This window comes from Carettochelys insculpta, chromosome 18 (genome assembly GCF_033958435.1).
Source record: "Carettochelys insculpta isolate YL-2023 chromosome 18, ASM3395843v1, whole genome shotgun sequence".
In the NCBI taxonomy this organism is placed as follows: domain Eukaryota; kingdom Metazoa; phylum Chordata; order Testudines; family Carettochelyidae; genus Carettochelys; species Carettochelys insculpta.
The window spans coordinates 12872756-12890428 of NC_134154.1; the positions used below are offsets into that span (position 1 = coordinate 12872756).

Below are 17673 nucleotides of genomic sequence, written 5' to 3' on the forward strand. Positions count from 1 at the left end.
AAATAAAATGCATACTATGAGGACAATATATAACATAACAGTCCTGCAAAATTTACATGAAATTTTACCACCTGAGGCACAAAGTCTACCCGCCTCCAGTTTACCGTCATGACTGATGGTAATGCTAAATCTAATGATATTTTACTTGCTTGTCAAAAAATTTAAATCACCTTAAGCAAGTGGGTGCACAGAATTCTGCAAGGCTGCAATATACTGGCCTGCCCACATAATGAAAAAGGGCTAATATTTACCCATCATAAGAACAAAGTAAACTGCCATCATCTCTAATCCTTCTCCATAGAACCACTGGGGACAAAAAAACATATGGGTTTTCCACTGTGCCTGGAAGAAACGAGGAAAAGAAGTCAAAGACTTTCTGCACGGAAAACAAGTTTATATTAGCTGGCTCTGTAAGTAAAAATATACCACCATTCCACAGATTTTGATCATTCTGTATGGCTACATCCACACTAAAAGCATCTATCTACAGAAGTTACTTTCAGAAGAGATGTTCTAACAAAACTTCTGCTGGCAGATCGCATCTACATCTAAAAGCAAATCGATCTTTTGATCCTGTCTGTTGACAAAAGGGCCCCGGGAGCACCTACACAGCTTTTGTGTGTACACTTTCTGTCGACAAAATGCATTTTGTGTGTAGATGCTCCGTAAATTTTTATGTCTATGCCCCAGTTTTGTCTACAACACTCTCTAGTGTAGACGTAGCCCAAAAATGTTGGCACTATCTTTTAAGCATATAATGGGGGTTCCATTTTATCTGTTTTCTGTAACAGAGAACTATGGCACAAATTCCCTTATAGCTGGCATACGCACCACAATTTAGGATAGGATTTAGTCATGGAGGTCACAGAAGCCAAGGATTCTATGACTTTACCAGACCACCATGGGTTTTGTTGGTTTTGGGTCTCAGAGGCTACTACTGGGGCCAAAACCAGTCTGTGTGCTCCTACACTATGGCTTCTCTTGGGGCTATGTGCCCCCGTCCTCCCGCCTGTGGCTGTGGCCAGGGCTGGAGCTGTGCACCTCCGCCCCACGGTTTTGGATGAAGATTGGGATGTGTGCTCCTTCCCACCAGTACAGCAGAGGGACTTAGTCTTGCCCTCCAGATGTGGCTCTAGTTTTCATTCCTCTGCCCTCCTCATCCCCATTTATGTTTTGTGGAAGTCTCAGACAGATTACAGGCTCATGTGAATTTCTGTTTAGTGCACATAATGTGTCTGTGACTTTTAACAAAAATAAACGTGACAAAGTTTTAATCTTAACCACAGTTATTACAATACGCCTGACATCTGGAACCTAACACTGTCGTCTTGCCCCAGTTCTTACTTAGACAGAGGCCGGTCCAAGGATGGCATGATTTGGCACTGAATGTGAATTCAGAGAAAATTCACCCAAAGCATTATGACTTAAACCAATAAGAGGATGGGAATTCCCAAATCGGGATCAAAATTCTAATACAAACACCACAATGGTTAAAATTACTCTGATGTGCTCCACTGTGTCATGGTATTAGAGGCTTGATACTTAACTGTGAATTTTAATCCTTTTGCAGTTTGGGCTCATAACCTCAACACTCCTTTAATGTAGGTATTTTTTAAGCCTTTGAGAAAAAAAAACTTTCAGCAGGAAAGCTTTTACTGATTCATCTGCCATGGGGATCCAATGTTGAGGAAATGAACCCCATCCAACTGTCATGGAAATCCAGAAGCATTCCAAAGATTTAAGAATTAAACTACAACTTGGCTTCCTGGGAACAAAGGTTTTATTGGTGCAATTTATTGAAACTGTCAAGTTTGCATAAATTAAGCTGAATGGAATCACAGTAATGGCCCTGTTGCTTAAAGCAATGCTCTGCCAAGATTTTAAAAGGATTTAATACATGACTGTCTCGAAAAAGAATAAGCATTATTTTGATATTCTTAACCTGTTAAGTTGCAGGATATGCTTCAATTCTGTAATAAACTCATGCTTTTGTCAATTTCAGTTCCAAGTACCAGGCCTGCCCTTACCCAAAAATAATGTTGCAGCTTAAGTAGCACACAAAGCTCATTCAGACATCACATATTTTATAATTAAGCATCTGCATGGAGAATGTTTTAAAAGTTAAGAAATGGATTATCCCTCCACATTTGCTAGGTGAGCCCATCAGGATTTTGCTATCCAAAATAAAGTTTCTGTGCATGACAATCAAATTTACTGGATCATGACCGGTCTCCCCTGACCCCACCACTTGATGGAAAAAAAATAGTTCACATAAGCGTGTGAGTATGAAACTGTCTCTTGGTCTACAAGCCATGACCTGACTAGGTTACTAGACTTTTCGTATTTATTGCATACAGGGATTACGTGGAACCTACTCCAGGAATAATGTTTGAAGATTGTTAAACTGCTCCACAGTTAAAGTTGCTGCAGTTTTCCTTAAACCAAATTGTAGCAGTTTGGAATAACAATCACTTGCCATCTGGGCTCTCCAGCTTCTATGCAGAGAGCTGGAGCACTTAGAATTCTAGGGGACAAGCTCTGAATCTCCTTCAAAGTCTTTCCTACATTCAGCACTCCCTGGGGAAGGCCTTCAAATCACTGTGCTCATCCTCAACAGCACCCTTCAAAAGCCTTCATCCCCACAGGCTGTTCACAAGGAGGTAACACCATTACTGCTTCACTTTCTCCTCTACCCTGATGCAACTAGCACCCCACTGCAGCCAGGGAGGCTCTTCTGAGCAAGTAAGTTACACTGCTGAAAGTCATTAATGGCAACAGAGTTGCACAACTGTCAGGGAGGGTAAATTTTGACCGACAAAATCCATATTACTGGTGATATGCAAAGTGTCAAGAACTCAGCTTGACTTTCAGAGCCCAAGCTCTTTTTCCAGGTGAATATTTTCATTATGTGTAATCTAGATAAGACTAAGGCGCCAACTACAAGGAACTTCAAAATTTCTCGAGTTCCTGCTTGTGAATCCACCTGCAGCGAAGAACACAATAGAATCGTATAAGCATTGACGTGTGATGTCCTCCCCTCAACAAAGTTAAAATGATTACAAGAGCAGAGAAAATGTTTTTGTAGGGCAGACTGCAGTAGTAGCATCCTTCAGTCTATGCAGACTATGGATCGCGCCCTTCGTAGTTCCGTTCAGCATCCTCATTTGCAGCGTCGGCTGTGACTGTGAAGACCACACGAGAGTGACACTCCTTGCTGCATCTGGTGCATATGTAATGGGTGTCTGGCAGGTCCTTGCTGTGCTTTCTGTGGGCTCGCTTCTCCTTTGCTAGCTGTCTGATCTTCAACTCACCCTTCTGAAGGCTCCTCCCAGCTGTCTGGCTTGATGTCTGCTTCCCTGAGGTCTCTCTTGCAAACATCTTTGTAGCATAACTGGGGGCGTCCGGGAGGTTTTTTGCCAGAGGCTAGCTCACCATACAGAATGTCTTTTGGGATCCTTCCATCATTCATCCTGTGGATGTGGCCAAGCCAGCGGAGCCGCCGCTGCCTGAGGAGGGTGTGCATGGTTGGGATTCCAGCTTGCTCAAGGACGGCGGTGTTGGACACTGTCTTTCCACGATATTCCAAGGATGCGCCTGAGGCAGCGCAAGTGGAAGACGTTCAGCCTCTTTTCCTGGCGGGCATACAGGGTCCAAGACTCGCTGCCGTAAAGGAGGGTGCTGAGGATGCAGGCTCTGTAGACTTACATTTTGGTGTGAGTGTACAGCTTGTTGTTATTCCACACTCTCTCGCTGAGTCTGGACAGAGTTGTGGCTGCTTTAGCAATCCTCCTATTTAGCTCAGTCTCCAAGGACAGGGTGTCAGTGATGGTGGACCCGAGGTAAACGAACTCGTGGACTACCTCTAAAGTATAGTTGTCAATGCTGATTGATGGAGAATCAGCAACATCCTGAGCAAGTACATTTGTCTTCTTTAGGGTGATGGAGAGCCCAAAGTCCTTGCATGCTTTGGAGAACCGATCCAGCAGCTTCTGAAGCTGGTCTTCTGTGTGTGACACGACAGCAGCAGCATCTGCGAACAGCATCTCTCTGATGAGGACTTCCCACATCTCAGATTTAGCTTTCAGCCTTGCAAGATTAAACAGTTTCCCATCAGATCTTGTGTGCAAAAAGATGCCCTCTGTTGAAGATCCAAAGGCGTGTTTAAGGAGGAGTGCGAAGAAGATCCCGAACAATGTCGGAGCAATGACACATCCTTGTTTGACGCCGCTCCTGATGCGAAAAGCATCCGATAATGTGCCATTGTATTGGACAGTTCCTCTCATGTCTTCGTGGAAAGACTGGATCATCTTGATACGGATCACTCGTTAGTTTGCTCCAAACTCAAGGTGATTCACAAGAAGCTGCACCGCTCTAAACCAACTGGAAGGCCCTGCATCGATGCCAGAAAGACGGCCAACTCAGAGAGAGCTGAAAAGTTCAGAGTGACCCTCGAGGAGAATCTGCGCAGCAACCCTGGGGGTGCTGATGTGACATCCAGATGGCAGCATCTGAGGGATACAATGTACAACACGGCCTTGTCGGTGTTTGGAAAAAGGGCTAGAAACACAAATGACTGGTTTGAAGCTAACTCCGATTAGATGATTCCAACCATCGAAAAAAGTGTGCTGCGCTCATGGAGTACAAACGTTCACCAAGCCAGAATACCCTGCAAGTGCTCAGAGCAGCCAGACAAACAGTACAGCAGATGGCCAGGCGCTGCGCCAACAACTACTGGCTCAAGCTATGCAGCGGCATCCAGACCAGTGCTGACTTTGGTAACCTCAGGGGAATGTACGAGGGCATCAAGAAGGCATTAGGACCCACCCAGAACAAGATGCTACCTCTGAAATCCAAATCTGGTGAAGTCATCACTGACAAAGCCAAACAGATGGAGCGCTGGGTCGAGCACTACTCCGAGCTGTACTCACACGAGAACATTCTGGTCGACTCAGCCCCCAATGCCGTCGAACTCCTACCAGTAATGGACAAACTGGATCAGGAACCAACGGTGGATGAACTAAAGAAAGCCACTGACAACACTGCAGTAGGAAAGGGCCCGGGCCAGGATGGTATACCACCAGAGGTTATCAAGTGTGCCACAGACACTCTCCTGGAACCCCTACATGAGCTACTGTGCCTGTGCTGGAGAGAGGGAGAGGTTCCACAGGACATGCGCGACGCTAACATCGTAACCTTGTATAAGAACAAAGGAGACAGAAGCGACTGCAACAACTACCGTGGAATCTCCCTCCTAAGCATCACTGGTAAACTGTTTGCTCGCGTCATCCTCGACAGACTCCAGAAGATTGCTGAGAGGGTGTATCCTGAATCACAGTGCGGATTCCGCGCAGAGAGATCTACCGTTGACATGGTCTTCTCTCTGAGGCAACTGCAGGACAAATGCAGGGAGCAGAGGAAGCCACTCTATACTGCCTTCATCGATCTAACCAAAGCTTTCGACTTGGTCAGCAGGGATGGACTGTTCAAACTGCTCCACAAAATAGGTTGTACTCCACGGTTACTCAAGATGATCCAGTCTTTCCACAAAGACATGAGAGGCAGACTGCAGCACAATGGTAAATAGCACCTACAATTATACCTTTAACTGAAAGTATGAAATATAAATGTAGGATAAAAAGAGTGTATTTCACCACTTCTGAAGTCTATCATCAGTCATTTCACACCTGGGCTAAAAAGCAAACATATCTTGTAAAGACAACTGGCATTTTGCTGGCATTCCAAACTGACAACTCAAGAGGATAATTAACTCACTGAATTCTTTGTCAGAATTCCCCTCCTTCCCTGTTTTAGGCTGCTGTCAGAGAGGTGCTAAAAGGCAAGTTTAAAATACTTAAAAAATCATGTGATACAGAACATGAAGCACCCGCCACATCTGGAGAGTGGAGGGACACTTATCATTCCACCAATGAAGGAGACTGTAAGAAGTGAATAGTACAATTATATTTATTGTAAAACATTTTGCATTCAGAGCTTTTTCCATCTAAATAGCTCAACACAAAGGTGAGAAAATGATCATCTCTATTTTTCAACAGGAAACAGGTGCATAGAATGGTTAAGTGTCTTGCCTCAAAGGTATGACTATGCAAAAGCTGGAACTGAAGTGATTTTGTGATCTTTACTTCCAAGCTTCAACCATGCATCATATTGCTTCTCAATAAATGGCATGATCCCTAACTTTAATATTTATATGCAGAGGATTCCTAAGACAGGGACTCTGAAGATAAGGGAAATCATTTAGTTCAGTGAATAGAATCAAAGGTCAAAGAATCTGGGTTCTGCTACTCGTTCTGAAGCACTATTAGACATTGGGGAAATTACTCCCTCTGTAAAAGTGTGGTTACTTGCCTTCCTTTAGGCACTTTGCATGCGTCTACACTTGCATTCCTCTTTCAAAAGAGGCATGCAAATTAGGGAAATCGAAAATGCAAATGAGGTGAAGATTCATATATGTGGCACCTCATTTGCATATTCCTCTTTTAAAAGAGCTTCTTTCTAAAGAAGAAAAGCAGTGTAGACTCTGCTCTTTTGAAAGAAAACCCCATCTTTGAAAGAATCCTTCTTCCCATAAAAAAGAGGGAAGAAGGATTCTTTCAAAGATGGGATTTACTTTTGAAAGAGCAGTATCTACACTGCTTTTCTTCTTTCAAAAGAGGAATACGCAAATGAGGGGCCAGATATGTAAATCTGCACCTCATTTGCATTTTTGATTTCCCTAATTTGCATGCGTCTTTCAAAGAGGAATGCAAGTGTAGATGCACCCTTTGAGATCTTCTGATAAAAAGTGCTATATTAGCACTAAGTATTATTAAATTATCAATACATTATTATTATTATTGTTATTATTATTATTAAATCTGATTAGTACCTACCAAAACTTTCTGTTTACCGAGTTGGAGGAAGGACAGAGGAGCCATAGGGGCCAGTGGAAGCATGTAAGGACATGCCGAAGGCACACTTGAAAAAGTCAGGCATTGCTGTTGACACTTGGGAGAACTTGCCCTGGACTGTCTCTAGTGGAGAATGGTAATCTGTGACAGGGTGATGCAATTTGACATGTCCCGCCACAGTACAGCCAAAGAAAGGCAGAGAAAAAAGAGCCTCAAAAACTGCCCCATGACCCTTCAACAGCTGCCAACACCTGCCCCTCCTGTGACAAAATCTGCAGCTCCAGAACCAGGCTGGTCAGCCATCAACAGACTCGCAAATAGGAGGGTGACATGAAGATGTCCTGCTCATTATCGAGTGACCGCCAAGATGGACTATTAAATATGGGGAAATTTTCAAATGAACAGATACTTCCCCCTGTAAAATCTGCATTAAAATTTAAACTCCTGAATAATGGTACACATGGGCCCATGCAGTTGTGGTTTCTTGCATGCACAATTTATTATGCTCATGATTGTAGAGAGATTTAAGGTGTAGGCAAGTTTGCATCATGCGTTGCCTGAACAACAGAAAATGAATCTGAATAAAAAATAAAATGGCTACAAATGACATCATTTTGGAGTATTCGTATCAGATAAGCATCTGTGCATACACACACTAATTGGTGTATTTCAACTTACAGTGATATTGCTGTCATGCATAATTTTAAGATTGGATAGGAATCATGAATCTGCCATATCCTGAATACCTTGAAATTCAATTATTATAATCTCTAATTTCATAGGATCATAGAATCATAGGGCTGGAAAGCACCTCAGGAGATCATAGAGTCCAGCCCCCAGCTTAAAGCAGGATCAACCCTAAATAAATCATCCCAATCAAGACTTTGTCAAGCTTGGACTTAAAAACCTCTACAGAGGGAGATTCCACCACCTCTCAAGTAATTCATTCCTGTACTTTACCACTCTCCTGATGAATAGCTTTTTCTAATACCCAACCTACACCTTCCCCTCTGTAACTTTACACCATTGCCCCTTGTTCTGCCATCCATCACTACAGGAAACAGTTTCTCTCCATCCTCTTTAGAGCCTCCCTTCAGGAAGTTGAAGGCTGCTATCAAATCACCCCTCACTCTTCTCTTCTGCAAACTAAATAAGCCCAAGTACCTCAGTCTCTCCTCACAGGTCTTGTGCTCCAGCCCCCTAATCATTTTCATTGCCCTCTGCTAGACCCTCTCCAGCGCATGCACATCCTTTCTATACTGGGGGCCTCAGAACTGGACGCAATATTCCAGATGCGGCCTCACAAGATAATTTTTGCTAACTTGTGCAGCTTCATCCCATAGACATACATAAATAATCTGATTCAGCAATTAGAGTCTTTTCCTTCTCTACAAACAAATAAATCAGGCTGCAGAAACCAAACGTACTAAATCTGGAGAGCTGAGGGAAGAATAACATGAGCATCTTGTTACCTGAGCAATGGAACATAGCAACATAATTCGATAAAACTCTCAATCCAATACAGTAACGTATAATTTCTTGCTTTATTGTATATAAAAGGGAAACAGGGAAACTGCATGATTTCACTCATCTCTGGAGAGAACATGGAATCAATAATGGAAGTTACCATGGAATTACCATGCAATGAATGCATGGTTTGTGAAAAATAGCATGCTTTTTTGAATTACACAAGGAAGACAGATATTGTGTATGATATGGATTGTGTTTACAATTAAAAAGTCAACAACTGTCACACAGATGCCACAGCATTTCTCCTTACTTACACCAGGAAATAACTGTGGTATGTCAAACCATGATGTGTTAACTCTGGAAAACACTGAATTTTTTAGTGGTGTCCACCATGCAGGAAATAGTTCTAATTGATACAATGGCTGCAGGAAACAATTACACAGTGTTTTTATTTTACAGTAGAAGATGTACCCCGGCGTTGCTCGGCTCTTTAATTGAAGTAATATTTTGAAAATAAATGAAAAGTATTTTCAATGATAGCATTTCTCAAAAGCGAAGAAAAATGGAGGCTGGAGTGAGGGTTTGGGGTGAGAAGACATAATAGGCCTAGGACAGAGCGTTGATGTGGGGCTCAAAGCAGAGGGTGGGGGGTGGAAGTCAAGGAAGGTGGGGGGTGCAGAAGTTAGGGCAGGGGGTCCCAAGACATGGGGCAAGGAGGTGGGTGGTACTAGGGCCCCCTGTGGTGGTGAGGATAACACTGCTATGGTGGCATCTTCTTCCATGAGCCCCGTGGCTGTGCTCCCCACCCAGCGACTCCTCCTGGGAGGGAGGATCCGGGGCTGCATGTGGGGGCAAGGCTCCTGGAGCAGCCCCCAGCCTCCAAGGGGCTTCTCCTCCCCCACAACCTCCAGGCTGCCTGGGGGTCGTCCCACTCTCCATCAGCCCCTCTGTAGGCTGCAGACTATCAAGAGAGGGGGGCCAACTCCAGCTGCCCCATGGTCCGCAGGCTGTCTGGGTGGGCTAGGCTCTGGGTCCTGCCCTCTCCAACTGCCCCCCCCCCCACCAGCAGCATCCCAGGTCCTGCAGGCTGTCTGGGTAGGGTCCTGTTCCAGGGCTGCCTCCAGCTTCGAGCACCCCCATCCTGTAGTTTGTAGGTGTCTGGGGGCTGCCCATTCTCCAGCTGGGCCCCTACAGTCTGCAGGCTGTCCAAGGAGGGGAGCAGGCTCCAGAGGGCTAACCCCCCTGGGGCCTGTAGGTCGTCTGGGGAGAGCCAGGTTCTAGGGTCTGCCCCCTCTCTCCAGTTGTCCCTCCTTCCAGCAGTCCCCCTCCCCATGGCCTGCAGGCTGTCTGGGTGGGGCAATGTTCAAGGGGCTGCCTTCAGCCTTAGGCATCTCCTCCCATGGCCTACAGGCTGCCTGGGGACTGCTTCTCCCTCCACCAGCCCCCTCTGCAGCCTATATGCTCTTCATGGGGGCAGAGAGCAGGCTCTGGGTTTGGAGCAGGGGAGCTACTTATCCAGTCTTTTTGGCAGGCATGAAGGCAGAGCCCCAGCCCTGCTGGCCTCTTTTCTGGTGCTGTTGCTGTCCCCAAACTCTGCCATTGTCGGTCCTAAGCCCGGATGAAAAAGGAAGAAGGTTGGGCGTCGGGCTAGCAACTCAATCCCGTAACACCTACCAATTGCTACAGAAACAACAAGTGCAACCAAACAAAATAAACAAAAATTAACTTGGTGCGAAGGTATCGACTCTTTTTTTATGACGGTGCTGGATGAAAGCCGAAAGGAAGTTCAGTACCTGATGCAGAGCTCGATTTTAAGTGCCAAAACCACAACAAAAATTGGAACATGGAATTCAAGGACCTTATTCCAATGAGGAAAGCTAGCGCAATTACTCCGTGAATTTGACAGTTATCGAATGGACCTCTTAGGCACTAGCGAGATGAGATGGACAGGAAGTAATAGGCTAGTTAGTGATGGGAAAACCATTCTTTATTCAGGGAACAATAGTCAGCATATACACGGCGTAGGCCTGATATTAAGTAAGGAAGCGTCACGGGCATTGGTTGGATGGAAGCCAGTGAACAAACGTATTATCACAGCGAGATTCAAGTCAAGGCATGCGAAGACTACAATCATCCAAGTGTATGTACCAACCAAGGATGCTGACAAAGCTGAAAAAGACGCATTTTACAATCTGTTACAAGACACCATCAGTGATGTTCCCAATCATGATATCAAGTTACTCATAGGTGATATGAACGTGCAAATAGATAACAGAAGACAGGGATGGGAACATGTTGTAGTAAGTACAGGCCCAGTATGAGGCCTTAGGCCTGAACCAAAGTAATGGTCAAGACTTTGCTAACAGAAAGCAAAGTTCAGCTGTGAGCTAAAGGAATGCATTGCTCACAGAAGTTGGCAAGAAGAGGGTTGATGCTGCATAAACTTATCTACCTAGCATACTGAAGTAGGAACATGGTACCAGAACACCCTACCCTGGAACATTCCACAGATAAGAAAGAACAGGCCGACCCATCCCAATGACAGGGGCAAAAGGGTAATATGATGGATAGAGTTGTTTTGTTCAAACCAACATGTACAAGGTGAGAGGCGGCACCTGACTACGTAGAAGGGTTGTACCTCAATACATCAGGAGTGATGTGTAAATTGTTTGTACCTGTGTATAAGAATGTACTCCTGGGGTGTGGTCTGGGTCCGGCCGAGGGGGCAGTGGAAAGTCCTGCCACTGACTGAGCCGAGTCCATTGATCGTGGGTGCATATTTGTAGTATGCCCTGACTTAGACTAAGAAGTCTACGGGGAACTACTATTGTGTCCAATACAGCAATAAACCTGGCCGACGTGCCTTCGCACCTTACTAGACTCTGTGGTCATTGGGGGTTCTCTTCAGGTCTGCTGTGTTGGCTATCTGCAGAGCTGGGGCAGCGCACAGAGGGAACACACGCATGCAGCCAAGTGATGCCAACATTGGAGAGAGCAGAGCACCACGCTGGTAGCATCTGACAACACATGTGATTGGCCCGTACGGATCGTCAACACAAACGAGTGACCATGGAGAGTGCTTACTACTATTCTGTAGCATCAACAACTTGTGCATTGGAAACACCTATTTTGCACACAAGAATATCCACAAGAAAACATGGAGGTTGCCTGATAGTATCACTAACAATGAAATAGACTATTTCTGCATCAGTAAACGATGGCATCCAGCTTTACTAGATGTGAGAGTATACCATGGAGCTGATGTCGGGTCAGACCCCCATCTTTTGATGGCATCGCTCCATCTTCGCCTTAAAAGAAAACAAGAACAGCAAACAACTCGGCCCTATACAGTTGAAAAGTTAAGAGACCAAGCCATAGTTGAACAGTACAAACTTAAACTTAGAAACCGATTTCAACAAATGCAACGTGAAACTTCACTCGAAGACCAGTGGATGCAGTTCAAAAGAGCAGTGACTGAGATCGCAGAAGAGATGATTGGTCGAAGAAGAGGCACACAAAAAGAACGCTGGATACAGGACAGGACCTGGCAGTTGATTGATGAACGTAAGGTTGTGAAGAGGCAAAGAGATCAGGCAAAGTTGCCAGCTGAGAAAGCGGAAGCTGTGGCGAAGTACCAGTTGCTGGATCATATAGTCAAGAAAAGCTGTAGCGCTGACAAGAAAGAATGGTTAGAACATAAAGGTACTGAAGCACAAGAGGCAGCGAAGAAATGTGACACCAAGACACTATATCGTATTGTCCGGGAGTTAACAGGAGCAAGAAGCAATAGCAACTCTCCCATCAAAGACAAGAATGGGAAGATCTTACCCAGTAAAGAAGAGCAAGATGCGCACTGGATAGAACACTTCAAAGAAACATTAAATCAACCGAACCCAACTGCAACCTACGACTTCAGTAACTTCAGTCTCCCTGATGAGCTGGAAGTAGACCTAGACATGCTCACGATTGAGGAAACACATAGAACGATAAAGGCGCTAAAGAACAACAAGGCTGCTAGCCTAGACCAAATTGCAGCTGAACTATTGAAGTATGGTGGAAATGCCGTGGTGCAGGAACTGACAGGGCTGTTGAATGAATGTTGGAGAACAGAGTGCATCCCAGGCAAGTGGAGGAAGGGAATGATTATCAAGTTAACAAAGAAGGGGAATGTCACTGATTGTAACAATTGGAGAGGTATCATGCTCCTTTCGGTCCCAGGTAAGGTCTTCTGCACCGTCCTACTCAGGAGGTTGCAGAGCGTGGTGGATAAAACACTACGCGAAGAGCAAGCCGGATTTTGCTGCAGACGATCGTGTAGTGAACAGATCTTCACATTGCGCAACATCATCGAACAGAGTATCGAGTTCCAACAGTCGCTGTTAATTAACTACACCAACTTTAAAAAGGCGTTTGACAGCGTTCATAGAGAATCATTATGGAACATAGTGCGAACATATGGCATCCCACAACACTACATCAACATCTTCCGAAATCTTTACCTAAATTCTAGTTGCTGCATGAGGACCGATAATGGGATGACAGATTTTTTCAACATTGACTCCGAGGGCTTTAAGGGTGCGTCCTGTCTCCATTCTTGTTCCTTCTGGCGGTGGACTTCATCATGAGAAAGGTGATGAGCGACGCACATCTAGGTATCTCATGGAAAGATCAGCGTCGACTCATGGATCTGGACTTTGCAGACGACATTGTACTGCTAGCAGAAACGAGCGAATGCTTGCAAGGCATGATGACAAATTTGGAAGCAGAAGCCGGGAAAATTGGGCTGAGGATAAATAGTGATAAAACAAAGTTGATGTGGGTTGGGAACACTCAGACAAACACACCACTAGTGGTCGGACACCAACCCATAGAAGAAGTACAGCAATTCACCTATCTTGGCAGCACTCTGTCTAACGACGGAGGTGTCGAGGCAGATGTTAACTGCAGAATCGGTAAGGCGTCAGCAGTGTTCCAAAGACTGCGCCCAATTTGGTCTGCACCAACAATCGACACTGCAACAAAAGTTCAACTGTATAACACCATCGTCACGCCAGTCACCATTTACGCTAGCGAAACGTGGAAAATAACATCAAGAGTAGCATGCAAGCTCAATGTATTCCACCAGTGTTGCTTACAAAAGGCCCTGGGTGTCACCTACCACGATTGCGTTACCAATGAGGAGATGCTACAAAGATGCAGGTCACGGGCACTGCAGGATATTGTGACAGAGCACAGAGTGCAGTTTGCTGGACACGTTCTGCATCTGCCAGATCAACTGCACCCAAAGACTGCAATGAGATGGATACCGGCAGAGGGAAGAAGGAAGAGAGGCAGACCACTCAAGACCTAGTGCACCACATTTAAGGAAGACTTATTAAACACTGGTATATCATGGGAGGAGGCGGAATGATTTGCAGCCGACTGAAATCGCTGGCAAGCACTTGTTGCCCAATGTGCCCAGATGCACAGGTGGACCTAAGTCTAAGTAAGTGCTGCCCCCAGTGGCCACTCGCAGTATTGCGTCCCTCCTGTCTGTACCCCCCACATTTTTCCCTGCTGCTTATGCCACTCTCTCTTTCCATGCTCTGAGAAATCTTGGGATTTCAGGCATTTCCCACTTTCCCAGAACAACCAAACCCTGACTTTAGTTTACGCTAGAGTAAGAGGAAGCTGCATATTTAAGTTTGTGGCCATAGCTCTTATAGTTTAAGAGGAGTTCTTGGAACAAACATAGCACAGACAGACAAACTCTAAAAATATACAGAGAGATATGTACTTAAAAGTGAATGGCAGAGGAGAAAAAAGTCACTATTTTCCCTCATTCAATTACAGCATCATAAGGAAAAGGGGAAGCATGGACTGTTCACACTTGAAAAATGCCTTAATCCAAACAATCATTTTATAATTTGCATTGCAAGACAGACTCTTAGAATGCAGCTCTGGTTTGAAAAAGGAATTCTAGATAAGTGTCCTTCTGTCAGGTTCTGTCTAGACTAGAAAAATATGGCATGCATTTATTTTAAAGAAAACTACCTAAAACTTAACTAGCTTAACCCAATTAAAACCTCACTTAACATCAATGTCTAGGATATAACCTGACCTGCTGAAAATCAAACTAAAGATGTTAAAGTGTGTACAATAGCTGTAAATGGAGTTTTTGGAGGTGTCAGGAGACATCGAACTAAGCTAGTGAAAAAGTTGTTTTCCCCAGTTATCTAAACAAGACCCCAATGATTCCAGATTAAATTTGCTCATTTTACAAATGAAGTTCCAGAGCTTAACTACCCTTATCACCAGAAAGGCTTTCCTAATATCTGACTTAAATCTCCTTTGCTACAATTTAAGTCCATTACTTCTTGTTCTACCATCAATGTACACGAAGACCAGCTGATAAACATCCTTTTTATAAAAGCTCTAAACATATTTGAGGACTGCTATTGGTTCCTCCTCAGTCGTCTTTTCTCAGGACTAACATGTCCAGGATTTTTAACCTTTCCTCAAAGGTCAGGTTTTCTAAATCTTTTATCAATTTTTTGCTCTCCCCATGACTCTGTCCAGTTTGTCTAAATCTTTCCAAAAGTGCAGCAACCAAATTGGACATAACACTCCAGCTGAGGCCTCACCACTGCAGAAGAGAGCAACTCAATTCCCTCCTACAATTACATACATATGGCAATCCTATTTCTATACCTCAAAATGATCTTAGCCTTTTTTGTAACTGCATCACATTATGGTCTTATATTCAATTTATGATCTACTGTAACCAGATCCTCTTTAGCAGTACAACCCAGCTAGCTGGCCATTCCCAATTTTGTAAGTATACATTTGATTTTTCCTTCCTAAGGATTCGCCTACACTAGCCCCTTCCTTCGAAGGGGGAGTGTAAACGAGCCTGCTTGGTGAATAGCAAGGAGGTGCTGTGCTGCATATGCAGCATCTCATTAGCATAATTCTCACCATGTGAACTTCGAAGAACTTTGAAGTGCTGGCAAGCAGTCTAGCTGCAGGCACTTCAAAATACCTGTGCTCCTTCAAAGTTCCCTTACTACCATAACAAAAAAGCAGTTCAGTAGCAATTTAAAGACTAAGAAAATAAATTACTGCTTTTTTGTTTTGATAGTATATAGATTAACACAGCTATCCCTCTGTTACCCTTACTACCAGGGCATTGTAAGTTAGACAATTTTTGTAGCACCACTTTGTAAATTTTGTAGGATTACTGAATGCAGTTTTACTTTGCTGTATATTTTCTGTAGTGATACACGCCGGATTTATCTTAGGAGCAGATGTAGTACTTTGGCTTTACTTTGTTTCTATCCCACCACAGTAATTCTGAGTTTGTGGATCTTGTTTCCACCTTTTTCGTGGCCCTACACTAACTTCCTATGACTGAACACCAATAGGAAGCTTTTGAGGCAAATTTTGGGGTAAGAAGTTATATTTTTAGCAAGCTAGATACGGGAACATATGGTCAGACGTTTGTAAACTGAAGTAGATGCTACTTGAAAATATGATTTTGTTAAAAGCAAGAACAGTTCTAATCCTTACAGTAGGGACAGGTTTCAGAAGAGAACTGTTTTGCCCGCAACAAACGTATGTTAATTTGTTTAGGAAGTTCTCTTAGATAGGAAACAAGGTGGGACGCAATTATCTGAGAGCATTATGAGGCAATGGAAGCACACATGTTCAGAGTTCTGAACACATTACCATTTCTACAAACCTTGAAAAAGACTAACGTAGTCTAGAGCGCTCTCTCATGAGGTTTCTTTTTCCGGAGAGATAAATCATCAAGCCACACTAAGGCTATGTCTAGACTGTAGGCTTCTTTCAACAAAATTTCTGTCAATGGAAACAGAGAGGGAGCCGTGCTAATCTATATACTATCAAAACAAAAAGCAGTCAAGTAGCACTTTAAAGACGAGCAAAATAATTCATTAGGTGAGCTTTTGTAGGACAGACCCACTGTTTCCAGACTGCAGATCTCCCACAGAAGATCCGCCGACAGGGAGAGCTCTATCGACATCCTTGTACACATTGTTCCACGAGGAAGAAGGGATGTCTCGGAACAGGAGGGGTTTCTGACATTTTGGCAGACTGCTTAGGTAGATGTACTCTCAGGCACGTTTCTTTACTGCATTCCTCTCCTGTTGTACTTCCACCCATGGGCTAACACTAGGTAACTAATCTCCCTGCGTTCATCAACCTTCTGCAGACAGATTATGGTTGCCTCTTTCAGCCAGAACAGAATGAACTCACATAGGGCCACCCATGAAGTGACCATTACTTTACTTGTGAACTCCATTAGTATACCCAGTTTTATATTAACATTGACAAGTCTTTCACTGACAGCACAAATGGCCACCATTAACTTCTCAATGCCGTAAAATCTAATCCAAGCATAAAAATAGAGAAGCAAGGTGTGTCTGTTGAGGCAAGGAACATTCCCCACTCCATATCCTGTACTCTGTCCCTCACAGCATAACATCAGCATTTCAACCTACATTCCGGGTAAGTGCTAGCAGTATCTCCCGCCAAGAACATAAAAGTGGTCCCACCCATGAATGGGACTCTGAGCTGCTACGTCAAATAATAAATAAAATGTTTGCCAGGGCTGACTACTGAATGCCATCAAAATTTCAAGTCGCATTTCTATTTCTTTACATTAAGCTCACCAAAATAAAATATAATAAAGTACCACTTCCTGTGGTACATAGTCACTTCTTCTAAGAGGTTCAAAAGAGACAGTGTTATCTAGTGGTCTGAGCACAGGCTGGGAGACAGTCCCAGCTCTAACACAGGCTTGCTGGGTGGCCTTGAGCAAGTCCCTTTCTCTCTATCTGCAAATTAGGGATAATGAATATTTACTTAATTTGCAAGCACTGTTGCATTAATGTTTCACAGTTCTCTGAAGACTAAAGTACTAGTATTATTTAATTATTAGAATTGTCAACTGATGAATAAACTACTGCTACAGAAACACTATCAAAAGCCTAAAGCCAAACTTCACTTGTTTGATTCATTTACTAGAATGATTTAATTGATATACCAGTGGGTTGTTTTGCTGAATTTGCTGCTTGTATTCTGGTTCTTCTACTAGGTGAATCAACTGCATTCAAATCCCATTGCCTTCCTCTGTGGCTTCAAAACATCTGACTGTGCAGATTATTATTTTATCCCCTACAATTCAGTAGGATGGCTGTTTTATGCACAGTATTGTCCTAGCAGAGTTCCATCTCCAACTTCAGCAGTTTCAAATAACCTTGAACAAAGAATTGCTTATTAATATCGGTATACC

At 43.9% G+C, this 17673-nt stretch overlaps 2 protein-coding genes across 9 annotated transcripts in view; one reads left to right on the plus strand and one right to left on the minus strand.

The window, feature by feature from the left end:
* Nucleotides 1-17673, minus strand: part of ARVCF (ARVCF delta catenin family member) — a 529785-nt gene that overhangs the window by 346365 nt on the left and 165747 nt on the right. The window lies entirely within an intron of this gene.
* Nucleotides 10133-17673, plus strand: part of LOC142022828 (uncharacterized) — a 77378-nt gene continuing 69837 nt past the window's right edge. Inside the window, 2 exon segments of the mRNA XM_075013047.1 lie at nt 10133-10670; nt 11406-12596. Coding sequence (XP_074869148.1) covers nt 10133-10670; nt 11406-12596 — 1729 coding nt within the window.